We start from the raw sequence: 22,664 nt of genomic DNA on the forward strand, positions 1-22,664 counted from the left end.
CCGCTGGCCGGGTGGGCTGGCTCCTGCTGGCAGAGGAAAGCATTCGGGGTGCGTGTGTGTGTGCGCGTGTGCGTGCACGCGCACGTGTGTGCCTGTTATCGCTTGTAAATGCTTCTGGCAAGCCTAGCATTTTTTTTTTAAGTTGAGTGGGGTTGGATTTTACCTTTTTTTTTTTTTTTCCCGAATCTGTGGAAACGATCATTTATCTCTCGATTGAGAACGCTTGCACGCTGATTTGGGCAGCGCTGCTTCTGATTGAGGCCCGCTGGACGGATTGGGGGTGACCCTCCGCCGGCTGCGTTGGGGGAGGGGGGACTCCTGTGTCCACGCTGGGGCTTGGGAGTCTGTCTTGTTTTGGCCCTAGGGTGATCCTGTCCTCATAAATGGGCTGAGACCAATTTATGCTCTTTTCTATTCATGTTCTATTCTTTTCCTAGACTCCAGAAGAGCTGGCAGAAGATGGGGATTATTATTATTTTCCCTAATTGCTTGATTGAATTGGCACGTCGGGTAATTTCGTGGCGGGAAAGAAGAGCTGGTTACAGATCCAAAGTTGATTTGCGATAGAAGTGCTCCCGTGTCTGTTTTTTCCTAGTGTGGGATTTGGGAACTGGCGTTTGGACCTCGTGCAGAACACGATCTCTGTCGTTTCCCAGGTTTTGGATGTAATCAGCGCTGGCCCGTCTGGGTCTCCACCAGCAGCGGATGGGGCGTCACGGCTCGAGGCTGGCGCGTGGCCCCCTCTCGGAGCTGGGGGTCCCCCGGGGCTCGTGACGCTGGTCCCTCGGCAGTGCTCTCCTGAGCGGCCCTCCTCCTTCCCCCCTCCCCGCCCGGGCCCCCGAGAGCCACTGATCGCACGCACACGCGCACACGCGCACGCACACACACACAGTGGGAAGAGTTTTCACACTGGCGTCTCCCTTCAGTGATCCAGACGGAAAGTCTCCCCACGGCTCTTTTGGCCTGACAGCTCCTCGGTTAGTTTCGGGCTGTGTTCCAGTCCGTCGTCCCGCTAAAATCGCCCCTCACCCCTCCATCCCCAGCCTGAGAAGCGCCTTCCGGGCCCTGGCGAGTCCGGACGAAGCTGTTATAAACGCCCCGCTCTGGGGTGTTTGTGTTTTTAGTGTGCACCTAAGCCGTCAGTCCCTCTCGGTACCTACCAAGGAGGAGGACGGTTCGATTATGATGACAAACGTGGGGTTGGTTTTATAAGACACTAGACAGCTTTCTTCCAAAGTGGTGTGCCGGTCTGCCTCCCCGTGGCGAGCCAGCAAGCGCCGCCCTGTCGCTAGCTCTGTCCTCGCCAGCGTTGGCCGTCCTCGGTGGGTCCCTCGCCCGGGGGGGGGGGGGCACTGGCCTGCCATTGTGGCTCGGGGCCTGTGGCGGGGCATCTACTTGGTGTTGCTTGTCGTGGGTATGGCGACGTTGAGGGACTGTCTGGATGGCGTTCAGGCCAGTGCTTAGCCAGGTTACCCATCTGCCTTTTGTGCAATTTGAAGAACTTCCGTGTGTTTCCAGTCACAGCTGCTGGCTGAGCATTTGTGCAAACGTTTTCCTCTCGTTCAGCGGCCTGGCTTTTCCCTCTGTGGACGGTGTCTGTCCCCAACCAGACAATAAACAAACAAACATTTATTTTTGGTCAGTCGTGGGACTTGAACTCTGGGCCTGTGCCGTCCCTGAGCTCCTCAGCTCAAGGCTGGCGCTCTACCACTTGAGCCACAGCGCCACTTCCGGTTCTCTGGTGGTTCGTTGGAGATAGGAGTCTCACGGACTTTCCTGCCTGAGCTGGCTTTGAACCGCGGTCCTCAGATCTCAGCCTCCTGAGTAGCTAGGATGACAGGGCTGGGCCCCCGGCGCCTGGCTGACAATGTTATTTTTAATGAAGCCCAGCTTATCGATGCCCTCTTCCACGGATGGCGCCCTTGATGCACCCAGGAGCCCCCTCCCAACCCCTGCGGTGTGACTTCCGTGGGAGAGCTGGCCTCGTCTCGTGGCCTCTGACACACTGGAGTTGGTCGTCTGCGCTCGATGCGTCCTCTGTGCCTCATGGGGAGGCCCAGTGGCTCCGACGCCATTTGCGAAGGCGACGGTGCTCCTCCATTGTGAGGCCCAGCTCTTTTGTCAGGGCTCAGTCAGCTCTAGGTATGGGGTTGTGTTTCTGGACTCTGTTCTGTTTGGTGATGCGAGTGTCCTCTTGCCAGCTGCACACTGGCAGAGTCCTCTGCTTTTAACACCCGGCTGCGGGCACCTCAGTGTGTGCGTGTGTGTGTGCGTGTGCGTGCGTGCGTGTGTGTGTGCGTGCGTGTGGTCCCAGCACTGGAGTGTAAGGGCCTGGGTGCTGTCCGTTAGCTTTTCCTCTACCTCTTGCGCCACAGCTCTACGTCCAGCTCTTTGCTGACGAGTGGGAGACGGGAGTCTCAGAGCCGTTTGCGTGGGGCCGGCCCTGAACCGCGGGCCTCACGTGGCAGGCAGCCTCCGGGGTAGCTGGGGTGACGGCCTGAGCCCCTGGGGCCTGGCTTGGCATCTTAATGATTCTACTTTTTATTCCTATTGTTTCAAACTGCTGGAAATCCAAAACAAAACCAAAAACACACGAAAGACAGCCGGTGCCGGCGGCTCACGCCTGTCACCCTGGCTACCCGGGAGGCTGAGATCTGAGGATCCGGGTTCAAAGCCAGCCGGGCGGGAAGGTCCGTGAGACTCTTATCTCCAGTGAACCACCAAAATGCCGAGGCGGAGCTGTAATCCAAGCGGTAGAGCGCCAGCTTCGAGCGCGAAGGCTCAGGGACGGCGCCCAGGCCCCAAGCCCGAGCCCCGGGGCCGGTCTCAAGAACTAAGAACAGGGGAGCCGGGCAGAGGCAGGGGGGCTGGCGGCCGAGGCCATGGCTTCCGCCTGACCCTTGCCCTGTGGTCCCCGGCCACACCCCCCCCACCCCACCCCGCTCCCAAGGGCGCCCCGAGAGGCACGAAGTGAGGCGAGGACGCAGGCGACAGTGGACAGGACACGCCTTTATTAAAACCTCAGGACATCGTTAGAAAAACTACAAAGACGGACAGCCGGACGGCCAGGCGTCCACCACCACAATCATTGGTTTTGGTTTTCCTGGTTGTCAGCGGATAGGAGGGCGGGGTCCTGGGCCTGCCGCCCTCCCCCCTCCCCCCCCGTGAGGACACGTGATTGGGGGGGCACTTCCTGCTCCCCGGGGCCCCGCCGCCTCCCACCCCGGGCTGGGCTGCTCCGCGGGGGCCCTGCGCTGGGGGCCGTGTCACAGGCGTCGAGGGGCCGCCACCCCTTGGGCGACCCCGTGACGGCTGCTCCCGCTTGACTACGCGGAGGGCGGACGGGCCGGGGCTCTAGCATGAGGATAGGAGTCCGTCCCGGAGCGGCGAGGGGTCGCCCCCCCCCCCCAAACGACTTCCTGGCACAGCCCGAGAAGGGGTGGGGCGGGGCGCTACTTCTAAGGTCACTTTCAAGGCTGGGTTAGGTGTCTGGGTTTGTGGGTGAGTCTGAGCTCTTAGGGGCGCCCCCCCCCCAACCGGGAAGGGGATTTCGGATACTGGGTGAGCCTCTGGGGTTAACTAGAGCTAACCATTAGGCACAACTAGTCGTCGGACTCATTACAATTTTTATTTTTGGTGGTACTGGGATTTGAACTCGGGGCCCGGTACCGGCTGAGCGACACGGGCCGTTCCCGTCTCCGTGAGGAGCAGGGGTCCCTGGGGGGTGGGGGGGGGCGCTGGGGACAGGGCGGGAGCCGGCTGCACAGGCGCGGGCTACGTGTCGTTCCTGGACGGTCTAGAACATGCCGCCCTCTTCTAGGTTGGCGGGTCACAGGCCCCGGCGTGTGCACGATCGCACACTCAAGGTGCGTGTGTGCGGTCAGTGAGCGTGTGTGCCTTGTGGGGGCGCGGGGTCATGACCCTGGCCCGCCGTGTCCCCCCCTCCCTCCCGCCGGGACTTTCTGGGTGGCCCCGGGGACCGGGCCGGCCCTGCCCCCCGGCTGGGCCGGCCTCTCTCCCGCCCCTTGTGCTTGTGGGGTGCCCCCCCCCCCGCCCGCGCGTCCCCCGTGGCCGGGGTGACAGGTGTACCCCACCCACGCCTGGCCTAGCGGTTGAGACGGGATCTTGCGATGTTCTTTTCCAGGCTGGCCTTGAACCTCTATCCTTCCCATCTTTGCCTCCAGAGTAGCCGGGGCCGCATTTCTGGAGGCTCTCGCTGCTGGTGGGGGGGGGGGGACCCCGGAAGATGGAAACCGGCCCGTGGCGCTGCGTCTGGAGGCCGTGGCCGGAGCCCTGTCTCTGCGCGCACGTGTGACCCCCGGGGCTGGAGAGGGGGGCTGCGGGAGGGGGGGGGGCCCTGCCGGGGACAGCAGCTCCAGGGGACCACAGCCACGCACGCCCACAGCCACGCGCGTGTGAGCACACTGTGTGTGTGTGTGTGTGGACCGCCGTCGCGCCCTGGCACGGCGGGCTGGCCCGGCAGCTTCCTGTGGGGTGGGGGCTGGAGGTGACCCTGTGTCCCCGCCCACGCGGGCCCCCTTCCCTCCCCTCCCGTCCTGTCCTCCCGGCTCCTGGTGGTGAGGGAGACCGCTCTTCCCCCTGGGGCTCCTCAGCAAACCCTGGTGACCCTGTCCTTTGACCTCTGACCTCACGACTGGGGAGGGAGGCCGGGCCACAGCTGGTCCCTCGGGGCAGGGGGGCCCCTGGGCGGGGGGCTGAGCTCACACCCGAGGCGGCCGGGCGCGGAGCGTGCGAGGAGCTGGGCCTGGGCCCCCGCCACCCCACTCCAGGCTCCTGGGGCTCCCTGGTGGGGGGGGGTGCAGGCGTGGGGGGTCCCGCTGGTGGGCTGAGCCCCTCGGGGCCAGGCTGCCCACACGGACGCAGCTCTGAGGTGGCTCAGCCCTGCGGCCAGGGACGTGGCGCCTGCCTGTAACCAAGACCTGCGGCCAAGGCTCTGAAGCCGGGGTCGGGTGGGGGCGTGGGGGGCCCAGGGGGGGCGGTGGGACCAGCGGGGGGGGCGGGCAGTGGCCCTGCTGCCCGTGCCCGGCCGACGGCCAGCTTCCATGTCTACAAAAGAGGGGTCCCCCCTCATACGTGGGGGACAGGTGAGAGGAAGAGGGTGGAAAATGCTCTACCTTCTAGAACGTTCTTCTCGCATTCCTCGGCAGGGTGTGGTGATGGCGGCCCTGCAGCGTGGCCTGCGGCGTGGGCGGCGTGGCCCCGGGGTCGCACTGAGCCCCAGGAAGACCTTCCCGGCGTGTGCTCTGAGCATTGTGGGCAGGTGGGGGGGGGGGCCTCCCGCACATGGATGGACTTCTAGAAGCTTCTGCTCTGGGCTTGATGGGCCTCACCGCCGTGTGGGACCAAGATCTGGGGGTCCCCTCCCCCACCGCCCACACGCAGGGGCGCAACCAGGGTGTGCGTGGACGAGGCTCCGGGTGGCGGTGGTGGGGACCTGGGGGGGGCCAGGACCCACTCAGAGGCCCCACGCCCGCCATGACCCCCCCCCCCGGAGCTGCAGCCTAGGCCGCCCCCCCCGCACACCCAACCCCCCCCCCACACCTGCAGCCGACAGCAAGCAGCCTGGGGCCAGCCAAGGGGGGGACAGCCCCCCTCCCAGCCACGCGGGCGCTGCGTCTTCACAGACCCCGCAGATGGGGATCCCCAATAAAAACCAAACAACCGAGGACACCCTGAATCACACGCACGCGCACGCTCACACGCACACACGCACACACGCACACGCACACACACACTCGGTGCTCCGACGAGGGCAGGCCTCGGGGCCGCGGGCCAGGGTAGAGCGAGGGACGCCGGGGTGGCCCCCGCAGGGCCCCTGGGCTCCCCGTGGCTGGCGCCGGCCAGGCGGCTCCGCGTGGCCGTGGGGTCCACGTGGCGTGGCGTCCGGAAGCCTCCAGCCGGAGAGAGAACTATTGCTGCGGCGGGCGGCTGGGCCCGGTTCGGCCTCGCCCCGAGTCTGCTCCCGGCCAGAGGAGTCCGCGCGGGGGACGCGGCCGCCCGGCGCCGCCCGCTGACGTCCTCGGGGACCGCGCTGGCCACGGCCTCCCGCGTCCCCGTCTCAAGGCACAGCACAAGGGGCTTCTGGGAAAAGCAGAGGGACACAGAGCGTCAGGCCATGTCTCCTGGGGGCCCGGAGGACGGAGAGGCCACGGGGCCGCGGCGTCCACGCGAGAGCTCAGCCCCGGAGGACGGAGAGGCCACGCGGCCATGGCGTCCACGCGAGAGCTCAGCCCCGGAGGACGGAGAGGCCACGCGTCCACGCGAGAGCTCAGCCCCGGAGGACGGAGAGGCCACGGGGCCACGGCATCCACGCCAGAGCTCAGCCCCAGAGGATGGAGAGGCCACGGGGCCGCGGCGTCCACGCGAGAGCTCAGCCCCGGAGGACGGAGAGGCCACGGGGCCGCGGCGTCCACGCGAGAGCTCAGCCCCGGAGGACGGAGAGGCCACGGGGCCGTGGCGTCCACGCGAGAGCTCAGCCCCGGAGGACAGGAGAGGCCACGTGTCCACGCGAGAGCTCAGCCCCGGAGGACGGAGAGGCCACGGGGCCACGGCATCCACGCCAGAGCTCAGCCCCAGAGGATGGAGAGGCCACGGGGGCCGCGGCGTCCACGCGAGAGCTCAGCCCCGGAGGACGGAGAGGCCACGGGGCCGCGGCGTCCACGCGAGAGCTCAGCCCCGGAGGACGGAGAGGCCACGGGGCCGCGGCGTCCACGCGAGAGCTCAGCCCCGGAGGACGGAGAGGCCACGCGGCCGCGGCGTCCACGCGAGAGCTCAGCCCCGGAGGACGGAGAGGCCACGCGGCCACGGCGTCCACGCGAGAGCTCAGCCCCGGAGGACCGAAGGGCCACGGGGCCACGGCGTCCACGCGAGAGCTCAGCCCCGGAGGACGGAGAGGCCACGGGGCCACGGCGTCCACGCGAGAGCTCAGCCCCGGAGGACGGAGAGGCCATGCGGCCACGGCATCCATGCCAGAGCTCAGCCCCAGAGGACGGAGAGGCCACGCGGCCACGGCGTCCACGCGAGAGCTCAGCCCCGGAGGACCGAAGGGCCACGGGGCCGCGGCGTCCACGCGAGAGCTCAGCCCCGGAGGACGGAGAGGCCACGGGGCCACGGCGTCCACGCGAGAGCTCAGCCCCGGAGGACGGAGAGGCCACGCGGCCGCGGCGTCCACGCGAGAGCTCAGCCCCGGAGGACGGAGAGGCCACGGGGCCGCGGCGTCCACGCGAGAGCTCAGCCCCGGAGGACGGAGAGGCCACGCGGCCGCGGCGTCCACGCGAGAGCTCAGCCCCGGAGGACGGAGAGGCCACGGGGCCGCGGCGTCCACGCGAGAGCTCAGCCCCGGAGGACGGAGAGGCCACGCGGCCGCGGCGTCCACGCGAGAGCTCAGCCCCGGAGGACGGAGAGGCCACGCGGCCGCGGCGTCCACGCGAGAGCTCAGCCCCAGAGGACGGAGAGGCCACGCGTCCACGCGAGAGCTCAGCCCCGGAGGACGGAGAGGCCACGGGGCCACGGCATCCACGCGAGAGCTCAGCCCCGGAGGACGGAGAGGCCACGGGGCCGCGGCGTCCACGCGAGAGCTCAGCCCGGAGGACGGAGAGGCCACGCGTCCACGCAAGAGCTCAGCCCCGGAGGACGGAGAGGCCACGCGTCCACGGCATCCACGCGAGAGCTCAGCCCCGGAGGACGGAGAGGCCACGCGTCCACGGCATCCACGCGAGAGCTCAGCCCCGGAGGACGGAGAGGCCACGGGGCCACAGCATCCACGCGAGAGCTCAGCCCCGGAGGACGGAGAGGCCACGGGGCCGCGGTGTCCACGCGAGAGCTCAGCCCCGGAGGACGGAGAGGCCACGCGGCCACGGCATCCACGCGAGAGCTCAGCCCGGAGGACAGGAGAGGCCACGCGGCCACGGCATCCACGCAAGAGCTCAGCCCCGGAGGACCGAGAAGCCACGGCGTCCACGCGAGAGCTCAGCCCCGGAGGACGGAGAGGCCACGGCGTCCACGCGAGAGCTCAGCCCCGGAGGACGGAGAGGCCACGGGGCCGCGGCATCCACGCCAGAGCTCAGCCCCGGAGGACGGAGAGGCCACGCGTCCACGGCATCCACGCGAGAGCTCAGCCCCGGAGGACGGAGAGGCCACGCGGCCACGGCATCCACGCGAGAGCTCAGCCCCGGAGGACGGAGAGGCCGAGGCAGAGCCAAGCACAGCGTGTGGCCAGCCCCCTGAGGACGCCACTGAACCCACGGAGGCCTGGGGGACAGGAGCACGCCCCCACGCTCACCTGCAGCTCTGGCCGTGCCCTCCATATGGACTCAGCCCCCCGCAGCCCGCCCCATGGCGGGTCGGGGCCGGGAGAGGCTGGGGACACGCCCGCCCTTGGACGCTTTCAACTCGGGGGCTTCTGGGGGCAAGGGGGGGGGCACGGCGGGCGGGGACAGGAATGCGCGGCGGGAGGGACCCGGGCGGCTCGGGTTGTCAGTCGAGTTTGGGGGAGGGGGGACACACAGACTCCGCCCGTCCCGTTCTTCCGCCCCGTTCCAGGAGCAGCAGCCCAGGGACGAGGTCCCAGCTTCCCAGAGCCCACGTGGCCCAGCACCTCCTGTGGGTTCAAGTTCAAGTCCCTGGGGCGACAGCAGGGTGGGTGCTCACGATGTGGGTGCTTAGTCCTCCCAAGTACTTACTAAGTGAGCTTCAAGCCAGGACCCGCCAGCTCCCAGCACCAAGTCAACAGAACACCCCGCTGAATGGAATCCTGAGGGCTTGTTTCCACGAACCTCTGTGAAGTAAATGACTGGCCGACACGCACGCACACACGCACACACTCACACGCACACACGCACACTCGCACACTCAGCAAACCAAGTGGAATGGAGCCATGGCCACAGCCCGGGCAGCAGTGAACACAGCGGCGTTTAACGCCAGGGCCGCGCGTGAAACAGACCTAAGAACGGAGACGATTCCAGAAAAGATGACAAAGGCAAGCAAGAGCGGCTATAAATACCTAGCCTGAGGAGGAAGGAGGTATAAATAAACACGCCGGTTCATTCGGAGGGGGCTAAGGAATTGGGAGTGGAAGTCCCGTGAGAGGCACGAGGAAGAACGATCATCCTCTGCATTCATGTGCGGGGGGGGGGGGATGCGGCAGGATCGTCGGGGGTCGAGGGACAGAGTCTTCGTCGGGAGGCGGATTGAGTGTGTCGCATCACATTTTAATTATGATGCTGACCATGGGAATGAAAACACGGCAGACACAGAAAATAAAACAAAGCAAACAGAGGCCATATGGCGGAACCACCCCCACACCAGCCGGGAAGCAAGACAGCCAGTGCTCCCCGGGGCAGAAAGAGGGGCGTCTGTGCAGATGCCCATCAGAAAGTGCTTGTGAGCGAGCGGGGCGCACCTGCTCAAACCAGCCAACCAACCAGCCAACCAACCAACCAGCAACCAACCAGCCAACCAACCAACCAACCAACCAACCAGCAACCAACCAGCCAACCAACCAACCAGCCAACCAGCCAACCAACCAGCCAGCCAACCAACCAGCCAACCAGCAACCAACCAGCCAACCAACCAACCAACCAGCCAACCAACCAGCCAACCAACCAACCAGCCAACCAGCCAACCAGCCAACCAACCCGCCAACCAACCAACCAACCAACCAGCCAACCAACCAACCAACCAACCAGCCAGCCAACCAGCAACCAACCCGCCAACCCGCCAGCCAACCAGCCAATCAACAACCAACCAGCCAACCAACCAGCAACCAACCAGCCAACCAACCAGCCAACCAGCCAACCCGCCAACCAGCCAACCAACCAACCAACCCGCCAACCAACCAACCAACCAGCCAACCAGCCAACCAACAACCAACCAACCAACCAGTCAACCAGCCAATCAACAACCAACCAACACGCCAACCAGCCAGCCAACCAACCAACCAACCCGCCAACCAACCAACCAACCAACCAGCCAACAACCAACCAACCAACCAACAACCAACCAACACGCCAACCAACCAACCAACCCGCCAACCAACCAGCCAACCAACCAACCAGTCAACAACCAACCAGCCAGCCAGCCAACCAGCCAATCAACAACCAACCAACCAACCAGCCAGCAGGGCGGCTGGGGATTCAGCTCGCGGAAGAGCACTTGCCTGGCCTGGAAGGGCAAGGCCCTGAGTTCCTGCCTCGGCTTCGCATAAATAAACCAACAAACAATAATAATAATAAACAACAACAGAAACCAAAACCAGAACGGACTCTGGATCCCACACAAAGCCTCAGGCAGAGCAGCTCGGGAAGGTTCGTGCCAAGGTCACTGGACGAACGGAGCCACCAAGCTAGCTCGACGGCGTGTGGTGCATTCCAGCCTATTCAGAGAGGGAGGGGGGAGGGAGGGAGGGAGGGAGGGGGAGGGAGGGAGGGGGGGGGAGGGAGGGGAGGGAGGGAAATAGGACAAATGATGTAAAGCAGGAGAGATGGGGGGTCGGCGGGCGGTGGGGTGGGGACACCCCCGTGGGGTTCAGGCGCGCCAGGCGCTCACCCCGTCAGAGCCGCCTAGAACACGGAAGCAAAGACGGTGGGGGGCGGCGCCATGAGCAGATCGAGTGAGTGAACCTGGAGAGGGGCAAATCTTCCCTCCCCGGCGTGTCAGAGAACCGAGTCGAAGGGCTGTGTGTGTGCACGCGTGCGGTGGTGCGTGCGGTGTGCGTGTGCATGCATGTGTGTGCATGTGTGTGCGTGCATGTGTGCACGTGTGTGCGTGTGTGTATGCGTGCATGTGTGTGTATGCGTGCATGTGTGCGTGTGTGTATGCGTGCATGTGTGTGCATGTGTGTATGCGTGTGTGTGCGTGTGTGTATGCGTGTGTGTGCGTGTGTATGCGTGCATGTGTGTGTGTGTATGTGTGCATGTGTGTGCGTGTGTGTGCGTGCATGTGTGTGTGCGTGCGTGTGTGTGTGCGTGTGTGAGCTCAGCAACAACCAGCTGGAGGGAGGCGAGAGCAGAGCCCGGGGACCCACGGGGGCCATGGCCCCCCCAACCCTGTCCCCAGACACGGCCGCCTCTGTGCCCCTCCGGTCCCGGGTGACCTCGCACCCCCTGCGTGCCGGGGGGTCCCCCAGGCTCCCCAGCCGCCCCCCTGGGGGCTCCTCAGCTCCCGGCGCAGCCCGCCGCCTCGGGCTCGGCCCCCTCTTCCCCGTCCCCCCAGGCCCTACCCACCCACCGCGGAGGGCCCAGGGCCCCCCATTGTCCACACATCCCCCCTCTCTCTTTAAGACAGGCTCCCCGCGACGCACCACTCAGCCACACGGGCCCCGGCCTGCTCCCTGAGCCTCCCCGGCCCTGACCTCCGGGGGCCGCTCTACCCAGATGGCCGCCCCGCGCCCCAGGGTGGGGCCCCAGCAGGTGACACTGTCCCCGACACCCGCCCCCGCTCCTGACGCGATTCGCTCCCGGCCTCTCGAGCCCCAGGGCCCGGCAGCCGCCAGGGCCTCCGCCACAATGGGGGAGCGGGGGGGGGGGCGTTCTGTCCACTCCCGCTCTGCTCACCCCGCGGCCCGGCAGCCCCAAGCCGGGGGACCACAGTCCCGCGGGGGGGGGGGGCAGGTGCTCCCCCGCACACCTGCCCAGGGCTTCCTCCGCGGTCAGGGCTGGAGCGGAGGCCCCGCCCGGGAGCTGACCACCAGGATGCGGGCGTGGGGTGGCCCGGCTCCAGCCCCGGGGCGGCGGGAGGAGGCGGGCGCAGCTGGAGAGGGCAGGCCGCCTGCAGCCTTGCTGAGGAGGTGAGGCGGGAGCCCCGGCAGCCTGAGTCGCCACGTGGATGGCAATGAGCTCTGCCAGACGCCGCCGCGGCCACGTCACTGCTGCCGAGACAGCGGCTCGGCGCGGCACGCGGTGTCCCCGGCAAGGAGAGAAAACGCCCAAACCCATGGGGCGCCGGCCGCATGCCGCCCTGGGGCTCCAAGCCTGGCATCTGTGTGGGGGCGGGGGGAGCAGGCTCAGGGGAGCCCCGAGGAGAGACCCCCCGGTTCTTGGGCACGGAGGTGGCACAGTCCTGCCGCCTACACCTGCCTGTCACCTGCACCCATTGCCACCTGCCACCGCCTACACCTGCTGGTCACTCTCTTTCTGAACGAGCCTAGGAATCTCAGCTTGACCCCGCCCAAGCGCCGCAGGTGGCTCTGACGGGACAAGTCCCCTCTCTATGTCACGGCACAGCTGCCGGGAGCGAAGTAGACAGAGGCGATCCAAGGTTGGAAGCAGCTCAGTCTAGGGATATTTGTTCCACAGCAGTAGCTGACTCATACAAGAACGAGGCAGAGAGCCTGGGAGCAAGGAAGATCCCAAGGACCCCAGATCTGGGCGCCCCACTGCCTGCGGTTGTGGGGATAGGGCCGCCCCAGGGCCTGGCTGCGCCAGCCCTGGTGTGAGGCCTCTCCACCACGGCCCACCCCCCCATTTCTCCACGAGCCTTGGTGTGGGGTGCTCGGTGGGGACCGGGGACATGGCACAGGGTGGTGCCCGTGGAAAGCCGTGGCCGCCTGGGTCCTGGTGCCCATGGGGGGGAAGGGTGGATTTCACGGGGAGCAGTGGAGAGGCCCCGGGACGCTTCCTCGGCCCCCACAGGCAGCCTAGGCCAGCGGTGGGCATCGAGTGCTGACTCCGCCAGGGCTGGGATGGGGGGTGTGGGGCCGTGCCCTCCCCCCTGCCGGCCCTGCCCCTCGGTCGCCAGCCGGTCCCGCGGCGCTGGGAGGGGAGGATTGCAGCGCAGCCAGCCCCGCCACGCAGCCCGGCCTCCGGGGGGCTCCTCGAGCCGTGGGACCGCCAGGCGCCTGGGGTGTGCGCACCGCTGGGGCCTCAGCCAGACCACACCGGGCGGGGCATCCGGGACCCGGGAGCCCCACGGCCGGCCACCGCAGCCATCGGCGTGGGTGCTGCCTCCCCCAGGCCCCGCCCCTCCCGCTGCGCTCCAGCCAGGCTGCCCGCAGGCCCCGCCCCCTGCAGGCCGCAGGCCCCGCCCCTCCCGCTGCACTCCAGCTAGGCTGCCCGCAGGCCCCGCCCCTCCCCAACCTCTGTGGGTGACTGGCCCCGCCCCCCTCACTGCACTCCAGCCAGGCTGCCCGCAGGCCCCCGCCCCTCCCGCTGCGCTCCAGCCAGGCTGGCCGCAAGCCCCGCCCCCTCCCGGCTCACCTCTGTGGGTCGCAGGCCCCGCCCCTCCCGCTGCGCTCCAGCCAGGCTGCCCTCAGGCCCCGCCCCCCCTGCAGGCCGCAGGCCCCGCCCCTCCCGCTGCGCTCCAGCCAGGCTGCCCGCAGGCCCCGCCCCCGCCCCCTGCAGGCCACAGGCCCCGCCCCTCCCGGCTCACCTCTGTGGGTGGCAGGCCCCCCGCCCCTCCCGCTGCGCTCCAGCCAGGCTGCCCGCAAGCCCCGCCCCCTGCAGGCCGCAGGCCCCGCCCCTCCCGCTGCGCTCCAGCCAGCCTGCCCACAGGCCCCGCCCCCTGCAGGCCGCAGGCCCCCGCCCCTCCCGGCTCACCTCTGTGGGTCGCAGGCCCCGCCCCTCCCGCTGCGCTCCAGCCAGGCTGCCCGCAGGCCCCGCCCACGCCCCCTGCAGGCCACAGGCCCCGCCCCTCCCAGCTCACCTCTGTGGGTCGCAGGCCCCGCCCCTCCCCCGCTGCACTCCAGCCAGGCTGGTCGCCGTCCCAGACCCCTGGTCCCCATCCCAGGCCCCCAGTCCGCACCCCAGGCCCCCGGCCGCCGTCCCAGGCCTCCGGTCCCTGTCCCAGGTCCCCAGCCGCCCATCCATGTGCTGGCCAGTGTGCACGGACTCCTGTGGCAGAGGCTGCCGGGGGCTGGAGGCCATCAGTGCGCCGGGGGCTCCCAGGAGGAGGCAGGGCTTAACTGTGCACGTACTGCGCGTGCCCGGCCCGGGAGCTCGCACTTGGGGCAGAGCCTGGCCAGCAGGAGGGGTGTGGGGCCACGGAAGCCCCCCTCAAGGTCCTTACGACCCCGCCCCGGGGCCCTGTGCCCACAGCCACCCACGAGCCATCGCCGTGTCACCTCAGGGGCCCTCAGGCGACCAAGGCAGTCAGTCCACGAAAGATGTCCACTTTCTACCCCCACGAAGCAGTCTGCCCGAGCTCCGCACGTGCTGATTTCTTTCCTGTGGCCAGACCGGAAACACCGGAAACACCATCCGGTTTCTCCTTTCACCTTGGCCGCTAGGAAGCTCAGACCTCCACTTCCCGTTCCCTGCCCCGAGGCCTCTCACGGGAGGCCGAGGCTGGAAGTACCACGCGCGTGCAAGCTCTGCTCCCGAGCCGTTTCCGACTCTCACGCTGACTCTCCCGTCTAGGCCCACGAGCCCCTCTACTCTCTCTTGGCAAAAAAAATAAAATAAACGAAGACCATCAAACAATCGGGGCGCAGAGAAGGCGAGCGGCGCCGTGGGGATCCCGCCTGGCCACCCACTCACCAGGCGGAGGAGCTCTGGAAGGTCATGAGCGGCGGGCTGTGGCCGTCTCCCGGCGTGTGCAGGGCTGCGGGGGCTGTGGCCGGGGGCCGGGGGGGTGGCCCAGCGGCGGGGCCCGGGCGGGGGCCCCCCACCGCCGGGGGTCCTGTTTCATCCACCGTCCATGGACGCCCCACCGCGCCAGGTAGCCTTTGCAGAAGTCGTAGGTTCATGGCGGAGTAGTAGAGCAGGTCCAGGAGCAGCAGCGCCAGCACGAGGAAGCCGTAGATCCACACGCCCAGCAGCGCGGGGTAGTTGCTGGGGGAGACAGGCGGGGGCTCAGCGGGTTCGGGGGGGGGGGGGCGCCGGGCGCTGGCGTGCGGCCCGCTGACCCCCGCGGCCCGCGTGGCGGGAAAGGGTGCGGGCAGGGCCGGCGCGGGCTCCTCACCCACAGACAGGACCACGGCCCCCGCCCGCTCCTCCCAGACACACGCGGGTGTGGCCCGGCCTCCCCCCCACCCCCCCCCCCCCGCCCAGCCCCCTCTCCCCGGCTCTCCACAGGGAGCTGGGCGTCGCCGGCTCTGCTCCCGCCCAGGCCCGGCCCCGGCTGCCCCGCCTCCCTCCACGCGCGCCCCCACCACCCGCTCCGCCCGTGCCTCCCAAACGCCTGCCTCCAGTCCCCTGCTGGCCGGGCACGGACGGCTCCCTGGCCCAAGCCCGCCCCCCAGACCCCACCCCTCTGCGGGGCCTGGGGCCTGCGGCGGCGCCGCCTCCGTGGACATTCTAGGACCACGCGACCTCGCCCCGCCCTCCCTGCACACACACCTGCGGGCCCCGTGACCCAGGGCGAGCCCCGTGACCCCAGGTGAGCCCCGTGACCCCAGGGCGAGCCCCATGACCTCAGGGGGAGCCCCGTGACCCCAGGGAGAGCTACGTGACCCCAGGGTGAGCCCCGTGACCCCAGGGAGAGTCACGTGACCCCAGGGAGAGCCACGTGACCCTGGGAGCAGGCCACAGGACCTCAGGGCAAGCCCTGCGACCCCAGGGAGAGTCACGTGACCCCAGGGAGAGCCCCGTGACCCAGGGAGAACCTCGTGACCCCAGGGAGAGCCACGTGACCCCAGGGAGAACCTCGTGACCCCAGGGAGAGCCCGTGACCCCAGGGTGAGCCCCGTGACCTCAGGAGAGCCCCGTGACCCAGGGAGAACCTCGTGACCCCAGGGAGAGCCACGTGACCCCAGGGAGAGCCCCGTGACCCCAGGGAGAGCCCCGTGACCCCCAGGGTGAGCCCCGTGACCCCAGGGAGAGTCACGTGACCCCAGGGAGAGCCACGTGACCCTGGGAGCAGGCCACAGGACCTCAGGGCAAGCCCTGCGACCCCAGGGAGAGTCACGTGACCCCAGGGAGAGCCCCGTGACCCCAGGGAGAGCCCCGTGACCCCAGGGAGAACCTCGTGACCCCAGGGAGAGCCACGTGACCCCAGGGAGAACCTCGTGACCCCAGGGAGAGCCCCGTGACCCCAGGGTGAGCCCCGTGACCTCAGGGAGAGCCCCGTGACCCAGGGAGAACCTCGTGACCCCAGGGAGAGCCACGTGACCCCAGGGAGAGCCCCGTGACCCCAGGGAGAGCCCCGTGACCCCAGGGAGAGCCACGTGACCCCAGGGAGAGCCCTGTGACCCCAGGGAGAGCCACGTGACCCCAGGGAGAGCCACGTGACCCCGGGGAGAGCTACGTGACCCCGGGGTGCGCCCCGTGACCCCCAGGGGTGCTCAGGGGGGGCCTTTCAGAGGGCCGGGCCATGTTCCAGGCCCTGCGCCAGCCGCGGCCGGGCTCGCAGGGCGATTTCACACCGAATTATTCTCAGGCCCCGGCAGATGGTGAGGAGACTCAGGGGAGTATTTGGGGAAGGGCAGCTGTGGCTGGCAGGGGCGGGGGGGCCTGTGGGGCACAGCCAAGGAGCCTCCTCCTCCAGACACAAAGGAGAGGCCCCTGCCTGCTCTCCGTTCCCTCCCTCCCTCCCTCCCTCCTCTTCCAGAGCAGAAGTGCACTGGCAAAGCTGAAGCCCCAGCACCGGAGAGGGCGGCTCACCGGCCCGGCCCCTCGTCCCCCCGGCTCCCCAGCAGACACTGCACCCCGCCTCTCCTACCACGAGAGCACTACCGCCTCCCCGAGACGCAGCCTCGCCACGCACACGAGGGGGACACTGGGAGCCGCTCGCTGGAGCCAGGAGAAAGACAAGAATCCCGACGGCTCTCGGGACAGTAGCCAGCACCATCAGACAAGGAGAAGCCGCGGGGCACAAACGCCTGAACGCACGCCAGGTGCGGCGGTGCCCGCCAGAGGAGCAGCCCCGGGGAGGGTGGGAGCATGGCGAGTCCCAGGCTAGCCTGGGCTACAGAGCAAGCCCTGTCAGAGAAGGCAGGACGGCAGGAAGGGAGGGAGGGAGGGAGGGAGGGAGGGAGGGAGGGAGGGGAGGGAAGGGAGGGAGGGAGGGAGGGGGAGGAAGGGAGGGAGGAGGGAGGGAGGGAGGGAGGAAGGCAGGGAGGAGGGAGGAAGGCAGGGAGGGAGGAGGGAAGGGAGGAAGACAGGAAGGAAGGAAGGAAGGCAGGAAGGGAGGAAGGCAGGGAGGAAGGGAGGGACGGAGGGAGGGGGAGAAGGAAGGAGGAAGGAAGGAAGGCAGGAAGGAAGGAAGGTGGGGAGGGAGGGAGGGAGGGAGGGAGGGAGGGAGGGAGGCAGGAAGGAAGGGAGGAAGGAAGGAGGAAGGGAGGGTGGGAGGGAGGGAGGGAGGCAGGAAGGAAGGGAGGAAGGAAGGAAGGAAGGGAGGGTGGGAGGGAGGAGGGAGGAAGGAAGGAAGGGAGGAAGAAGGAAGGAAGGAGGGTGGGAGGAAGGAAGGGAGGGTGGGAGGAGAAGGAAGGGAGGCAGGCAGGCAGGCAGGAAGGAGGAGACCCCACGGCTTACAGATGGCGTGGTGAGTTCGGCGGCCACAGCGGGCCACAGCGCGTGGCGGGAGTCTACACGGCCCCCGAAGCCACGGCGGCGCCCGCCTGCCTGGACACAGGCTCGGGGCACGGCACGGGGTCAGCTGGTGCTTCCGGGCGGCAGAGACAAGCCAGGCGGTGGAGCGAAGCTGGGGAAACCGGCTCCTCGTTCAGAAAGGGAACCACTGGACTCCAGAGGGGCCGGCTGGGACACGGGAGGGGGTCCGCTGCGCTCGGCCCGAGAGCCCGGCGGCGTGGGGCTCAATCCCCCCACCCCCCAACCCCCAACCCCCCCCCCACCCGCCTCCACTGGGCACAGCCCCGTGGCAGACTCCCTCCTCCGCGGCCGGCGAGGGCACGGGGCGAAGGCCGAGCCAACGAAGGCGACGATCCCGGAGCCCTCTGCACCTGAGGTGTGAGAGCACCCCAAAACCTGACCCCCGGCCCCGCGCGGCCCCCTGCCGCGGCCTGCCAGGGGCATGCGGTGCCCCCCACCTCTCCAGGAAAAGACGCAAGTCCACGGGGCGGAGTGGGGCCCGCACCCCCGGGGGCCTTGAGGCTGGGTCTGCGTCCGTCCGGCTTGCCCGCGGTGCCCCAGGTGGGGGGACCCCGTTTCCGGGGGGGGGGCACTCACTTGTGCGCGTAGCCCTCGGGGCCGGCGTGAGGTTGGCCTGCATCACGGCGCGGAACTCGCTCTCGCCGCAGCAGTACTTGAACACCGTGTTGTTGCGGTAGCAGCACAGGAAGAAGCTCTTGTTGTCCGAGAGCCGCGGGCAGTGGAAGCCGAAGTGGTAGCGGCCCTTGTGGTCCGTGTAGGGCTCGCAGACGCGGAAGTGCGCGGACAGGACTGCGGGACGGGCGGCCGCTCAGCGGGGGGGGGGGGGGGCCGGGGCTCCCCCCGCGGGCTCCCCCGCCCCCCCCCGAGACGCACCGACTGCGCCCACGGAGCCCCACAGCCGCCCGGGCGAGCCTGGCCCGGGTCCCCCGCCGCCCCCCACCCCCCGCCCGGCCCCCGCCAGGCCCCCGGCCGGCTGGAGGCCCCGTCTGCCACCGCCGTCGGCCCCCGCCGCGCCCCCCCCCCGCCCCCCCCGCCCGCCCGCGGGGAGCCCGGCGGGGACAGCTGGCCAGTGGGCGATGGCGGGCGCCAGGCGGGCCTGGGGGCCCCTGTGAAACTCTCCACCCGGCCCGGAGGCTGCCGCTCTCTTCTGGGGTTGGGCATGGTAGACAAGACCCGGGGCGGGGGCAGAGTTATGGGGCTACTCCCCCCCCACCCCGGGAAGGGGGGCCTTGCTTCCCTTCACGAGTTCCTGGTGTGTAAAGGAGTAGATGGAGACTCGGAGCAGCCAGCCATTCCTGAAACAACAGGCTCCCCCCATGCTGGATTCTGGGCACCCCCACCCCCATGCTGGATTCTGGGCACCCCCACCCCCCTTGCTGTATTCTGGCGCCCCTCCCCCCCCCGGGAGCTGGATTCTGGGTGCCCCTCCCCCCATGCTGGATTCTGGGTGCCCCTCCCCCCCAGCTGGATTCTGGGTGCCCCTCCACCCATGCTGGATTCTGGGTGCCCCTCTCCCCCAGGAGCTGGGTTCTGGGCGTCCCTCCCCCGATGCTGGATTCTGGGCGCCCCTCCCTTCCGGGAGCTGGATTCTGGGTGCCCCCCCTCCCCCCACAGCTGGATTCTGGGTGCCCCTCCCCCATGCTGGATTCTGGGCGCCCCTCCCTCATGCTGGATTCTGGGCGCCCCTCCCCCCAGGAGCTGGATTCTGGGCACCCCTCCCCCCATGCTGGATTCTGGGCCGCCCCTCCCCCAGGAGCTGGATTCTGGGCGCCCCCTCCCCCCGGGGCTGTATTCTGGGCGCCCCTCATCCCCCCATGCTGGATTCTGGACGCCCCTCCCCCCAGGAGCTGGATTCTGGGCGCCCCTCCCCCAGGAGCTGGATTCTGGGCGCCCTCCCCCCGGGGCTGGATTCTGGGCGCCCCTCATCCCCCCATGCTGGATTCTGGGCGCCCCTCCCCCCCAGGAGCTGGATTCTGGGCGCCCCTCCCCCCAGGAGCTGGATTCTGGGCGCCCTCCCCCCGGGGCTGGATTCTGGGTGCCCCTCCCCCCGGGACTCTGCGGGAGCTGCGGCTGCGGGCTGGACCACAGGCCATTGGGGATCCTAGCCTGGAGGTTGGGGACCAGGACCTCCGGTGGGCACCGGGGCAGCGGGGGTGGGCGGGGCCCTGGGACGCAGGGAGGGAGCCAGGGCAGAGTGGGCGGAGCCGGGCCTGGGAGCGGGAGCCGGGCCTGAGGTCCGGGCGGGTCCAGCTCCCAGCCCCCGGCAGGGGGACGGGGCGGTGACGGTGGCCGCGCCCTGGCCTGGCTCCCGGGGCCCTCCCCACCGTCCTGCCCGCCTCCCCTCCTGGGGGAAGGTGGCGGCGTGCCCTCTGCTACCCGGGTCCTAGGCCAGGCCCCCCGAGGCCGGGCAGAGCTCCGGGGACGTCCGTCCTGGGTGGCGCTGTGCCCAGGGCAGCCGCTCGCCCTCTCTGCGTCTGCTCCTCCGTGTGTTAAACGAGGGGTCACTGTCCCCTCGGAGCCCTCGCCCCCCGGGCCCCCGGGCCCCTGCAGGGCTCGGCCTGGGCCTCTGCTGTCCTGGGGTCCTGGCCCGGCGCGGCCCCCCACCGGACTCTGGGCCACCACCCGGCAGAGGCTCCAAGTGGAAGCCCTCAGCTGAGCGTGGGAGAGGGTGGGGGGGGGCGGGGGGGCGGGGGGGACAGAGAAAGACAGAAAGACAGAGAGAGGCAGACAGATGAGACAGACAGACACAAACAGACATGGAAATGGGGGGGGGGCAGATGAAACACAAAGGGGCAGAAAGACATAAAAGAAAACCAGAGGCAGAGCAGAGAGAAAGGTGGAGGGAGACAAAGGATGGACAGACAGACGGACAGGCTGCGGAGAGGAGGCTGACGGGGGTCCCTGCCACCCTTGCCCTCGGCGGGGGCTCCTGGCCGGCTGTGGTTTGGTTCCCAGGAGCCCAGCCGAGCCCACTGTGGGGCGAGCCGGGTGGGGGGCGGGTCAGCCCGGGGTGCAGCTCAGCCCGGGTGCGGCCGCCGGCAGGCTCCCCCCCTCCCCCCGTCCCCCCCCCCCCGGCCTCCGGACCTCAGCTGCAGCGGGGCCCCTGGACACCGCCCGAGGCTGGCGGCGGGGCTTGTGGGCGGGGGCTCTCGGGTCCCCCGCAGCCCCATGGCGCCCCACAGCCAGCAGAGGGGTGCTACACACTCACAGAGGGGCCCCCGCGCCCCCCGTCCCCGGGGGAGGGGGGCGCAGCGGAGGCCGTTACCTGCAGGGACCAGGCAGGGAGATGAGCGCCAGCGCGTTCCAGGACCGTCGGCCACAACTGGTCATCGTCCGGCTGGCATCGACCCGTCCAGCACCGCCTGCGAGCCAAGACCGGGAGACGGGCGTGCTGGGCGGGCGGGCGGGCGGGGCGGGGGGGCGGGGGGGGGCGGGAAGAGGACGGAGACGCCGCCGTCCAATTTCCTCTGGGGAACGAGCCGCCCGGTCACCTGTCACCTCTCCTTCCCACGCCAAACGAGACTTAATCAGCGGAGGCGGCGGCTCAGGCGGCGGCCGAGGGCCTTCGCGAGCTGGGCCCCCCGGCCGTGCGCTCCCCACACCGACCCAGCAGCGCCTACAAACAAGGGGGGGGCCTCTAGAGGCATCTGAGCGCACGCGCGTACATGCACACGCGTGTGCGCACACACACACACACACAGAAGAACCAGAGGCTGGGCCCTTGCAGGTCCACCTCAGTGCCTCTACCAGACACTCACAATAGTCCAGAGGGAAGGCCGCCCGCTCCTGGACGCGTGAACAAGAAAACATCACGCACACGCGCGCGCGCGCACGCGCACACACGCACACTCGTGCACGCAGAGTACTATTGGGCCATCAAAAAGGAAAGGGATGCCAGGCGCCCGTGGTTCACGTGTGTAGTGCTAGCTACTCAGGAGGCTGAGAGCTGAGACTCTCCTCTCCACTTCACCACCAGAAAACCAGAAGTACAGCACCCAGGCCCTGAGTTCAAGCCCCCCAAACCAACAACAGCCCAAAGGGGGATTCTGACATTCGCTAGGGGGTGGACGAACCCGCGGGGCGGGCCGGGAAGCGACGGGGAGGGACCGGGGTGGGCAGCCTGCCCCGCACACCTTGGCCCTCGGCCTGGCCGGTCCCGGGGCCCACCGGGAAGACCCCGTCCCTAAAGGCAGTGCGGGAGAGCCCCCCTGCCGCGCTCGCTGCCTCAGGGGCCCAGGGGCGGGCCAGGCGCGGCTGGGGGAGGAGGGGAGGGAGGAGGGCCCCCCCCCCGGTGGAAAGCGGCCCCCAGCAGGCCGCACAGGGCACAGGGCTGGTGAACCCGCGAGACGCCCGCGGCACGCAGGCCTGCTCTCCCCCCGCCCGGAGGCCCGGGGTCCCCAGTGCCCTGCAGGCTGTAAGCCGCTTAATGGCTGCGCCGGGCCCCGCGGGGCCAGGGGGGATTAAAGCGTTTGAGTGCGCTTAGGAGCGGCTGCCCCCCGAAACCGCGCTGGCCTCGGGGACGCCCTCCCCACGGCCCGCCCGCCCTCCCCGCTTCTGGAGGGGGAGCCCCAGTCTGTGGGGGGGGGCCGGGCAGCGGAGGAGGCGGGGGGGGGGGGCTCCTCAGCCTCAGGCCGACGCCTGGCCCGGCCTCTCTGGCGCGGCACACCGGCCGGAGCCCCGTGGGGACCTCTGGGGGGGACTGGGGGGCCCCCATGGCAGGTGCGCCCCGCGGCACAATGGCCGGGGCTGCTGCCGCCTGGCCCGGGCCGCCCCCGGGGGTCCTGCGCCCCCATCCCCGCCCAGCTCCGGCCTGGGACCACGTGACCAAATCCACCACGCCGCTGCCCGGACAGAGGGCGGGGCCGGGACACCTCTCCCCGGGGCGGTGGGGGGGCCCGCCCTCCAGGCCCCCTCCATTCCCAGCCTGCTGGAGAGTGGCCTCCGAGCTCCGCAGGGACCTCGGGGCCACCAGCCGGACACTGGGTGCCGGCAGGGCCCGTGGGGGCGCAGGCCAGCTTCAGGGCCGTGCCCCCGCGCCCTCCCACCCCCCCCCCCTGCAATGGCCTGGCTCCCATGCCCACGGTGAACTGTGCTGAGGAGCCCCCCCCCGCCTGCTCCCGGATGTGGGCCCCTGCAGGCCATGGCCGGGGTCCCCCCCCA

At 69.4% G+C, this 22,664-nt stretch overlaps 1 protein-coding gene across 1 annotated transcript; it reads right to left on the reverse strand.

The window, feature by feature from the left end:
- Window positions 1-13,879: 13,879 nt before the first annotated feature.
- On the reverse strand, window positions 13,880-20,834 carry Shisal1 (shisa like 1). The gene is given in 7 exon segments (XM_048340061.1): window positions 13,880-14,180; window positions 14,493-14,556; window positions 14,559-14,694; window positions 14,696-14,786; window positions 18,081-18,099; window positions 18,102-18,293; window positions 20,780-20,834. Coding segments are annotated over 7 exon segments (858 nt in total).
- Window positions 20,835-22,664: the final 1,830 nt, after the last annotated feature.

Source organism: Perognathus longimembris, chromosome 1, assembly GCF_023159225.1.
Source record: "Perognathus longimembris pacificus isolate PPM17 chromosome 1, ASM2315922v1, whole genome shotgun sequence".
NCBI classification, from domain to species: Eukaryota; Metazoa; Chordata; class Mammalia; order Rodentia; family Heteromyidae; genus Perognathus; species Perognathus longimembris.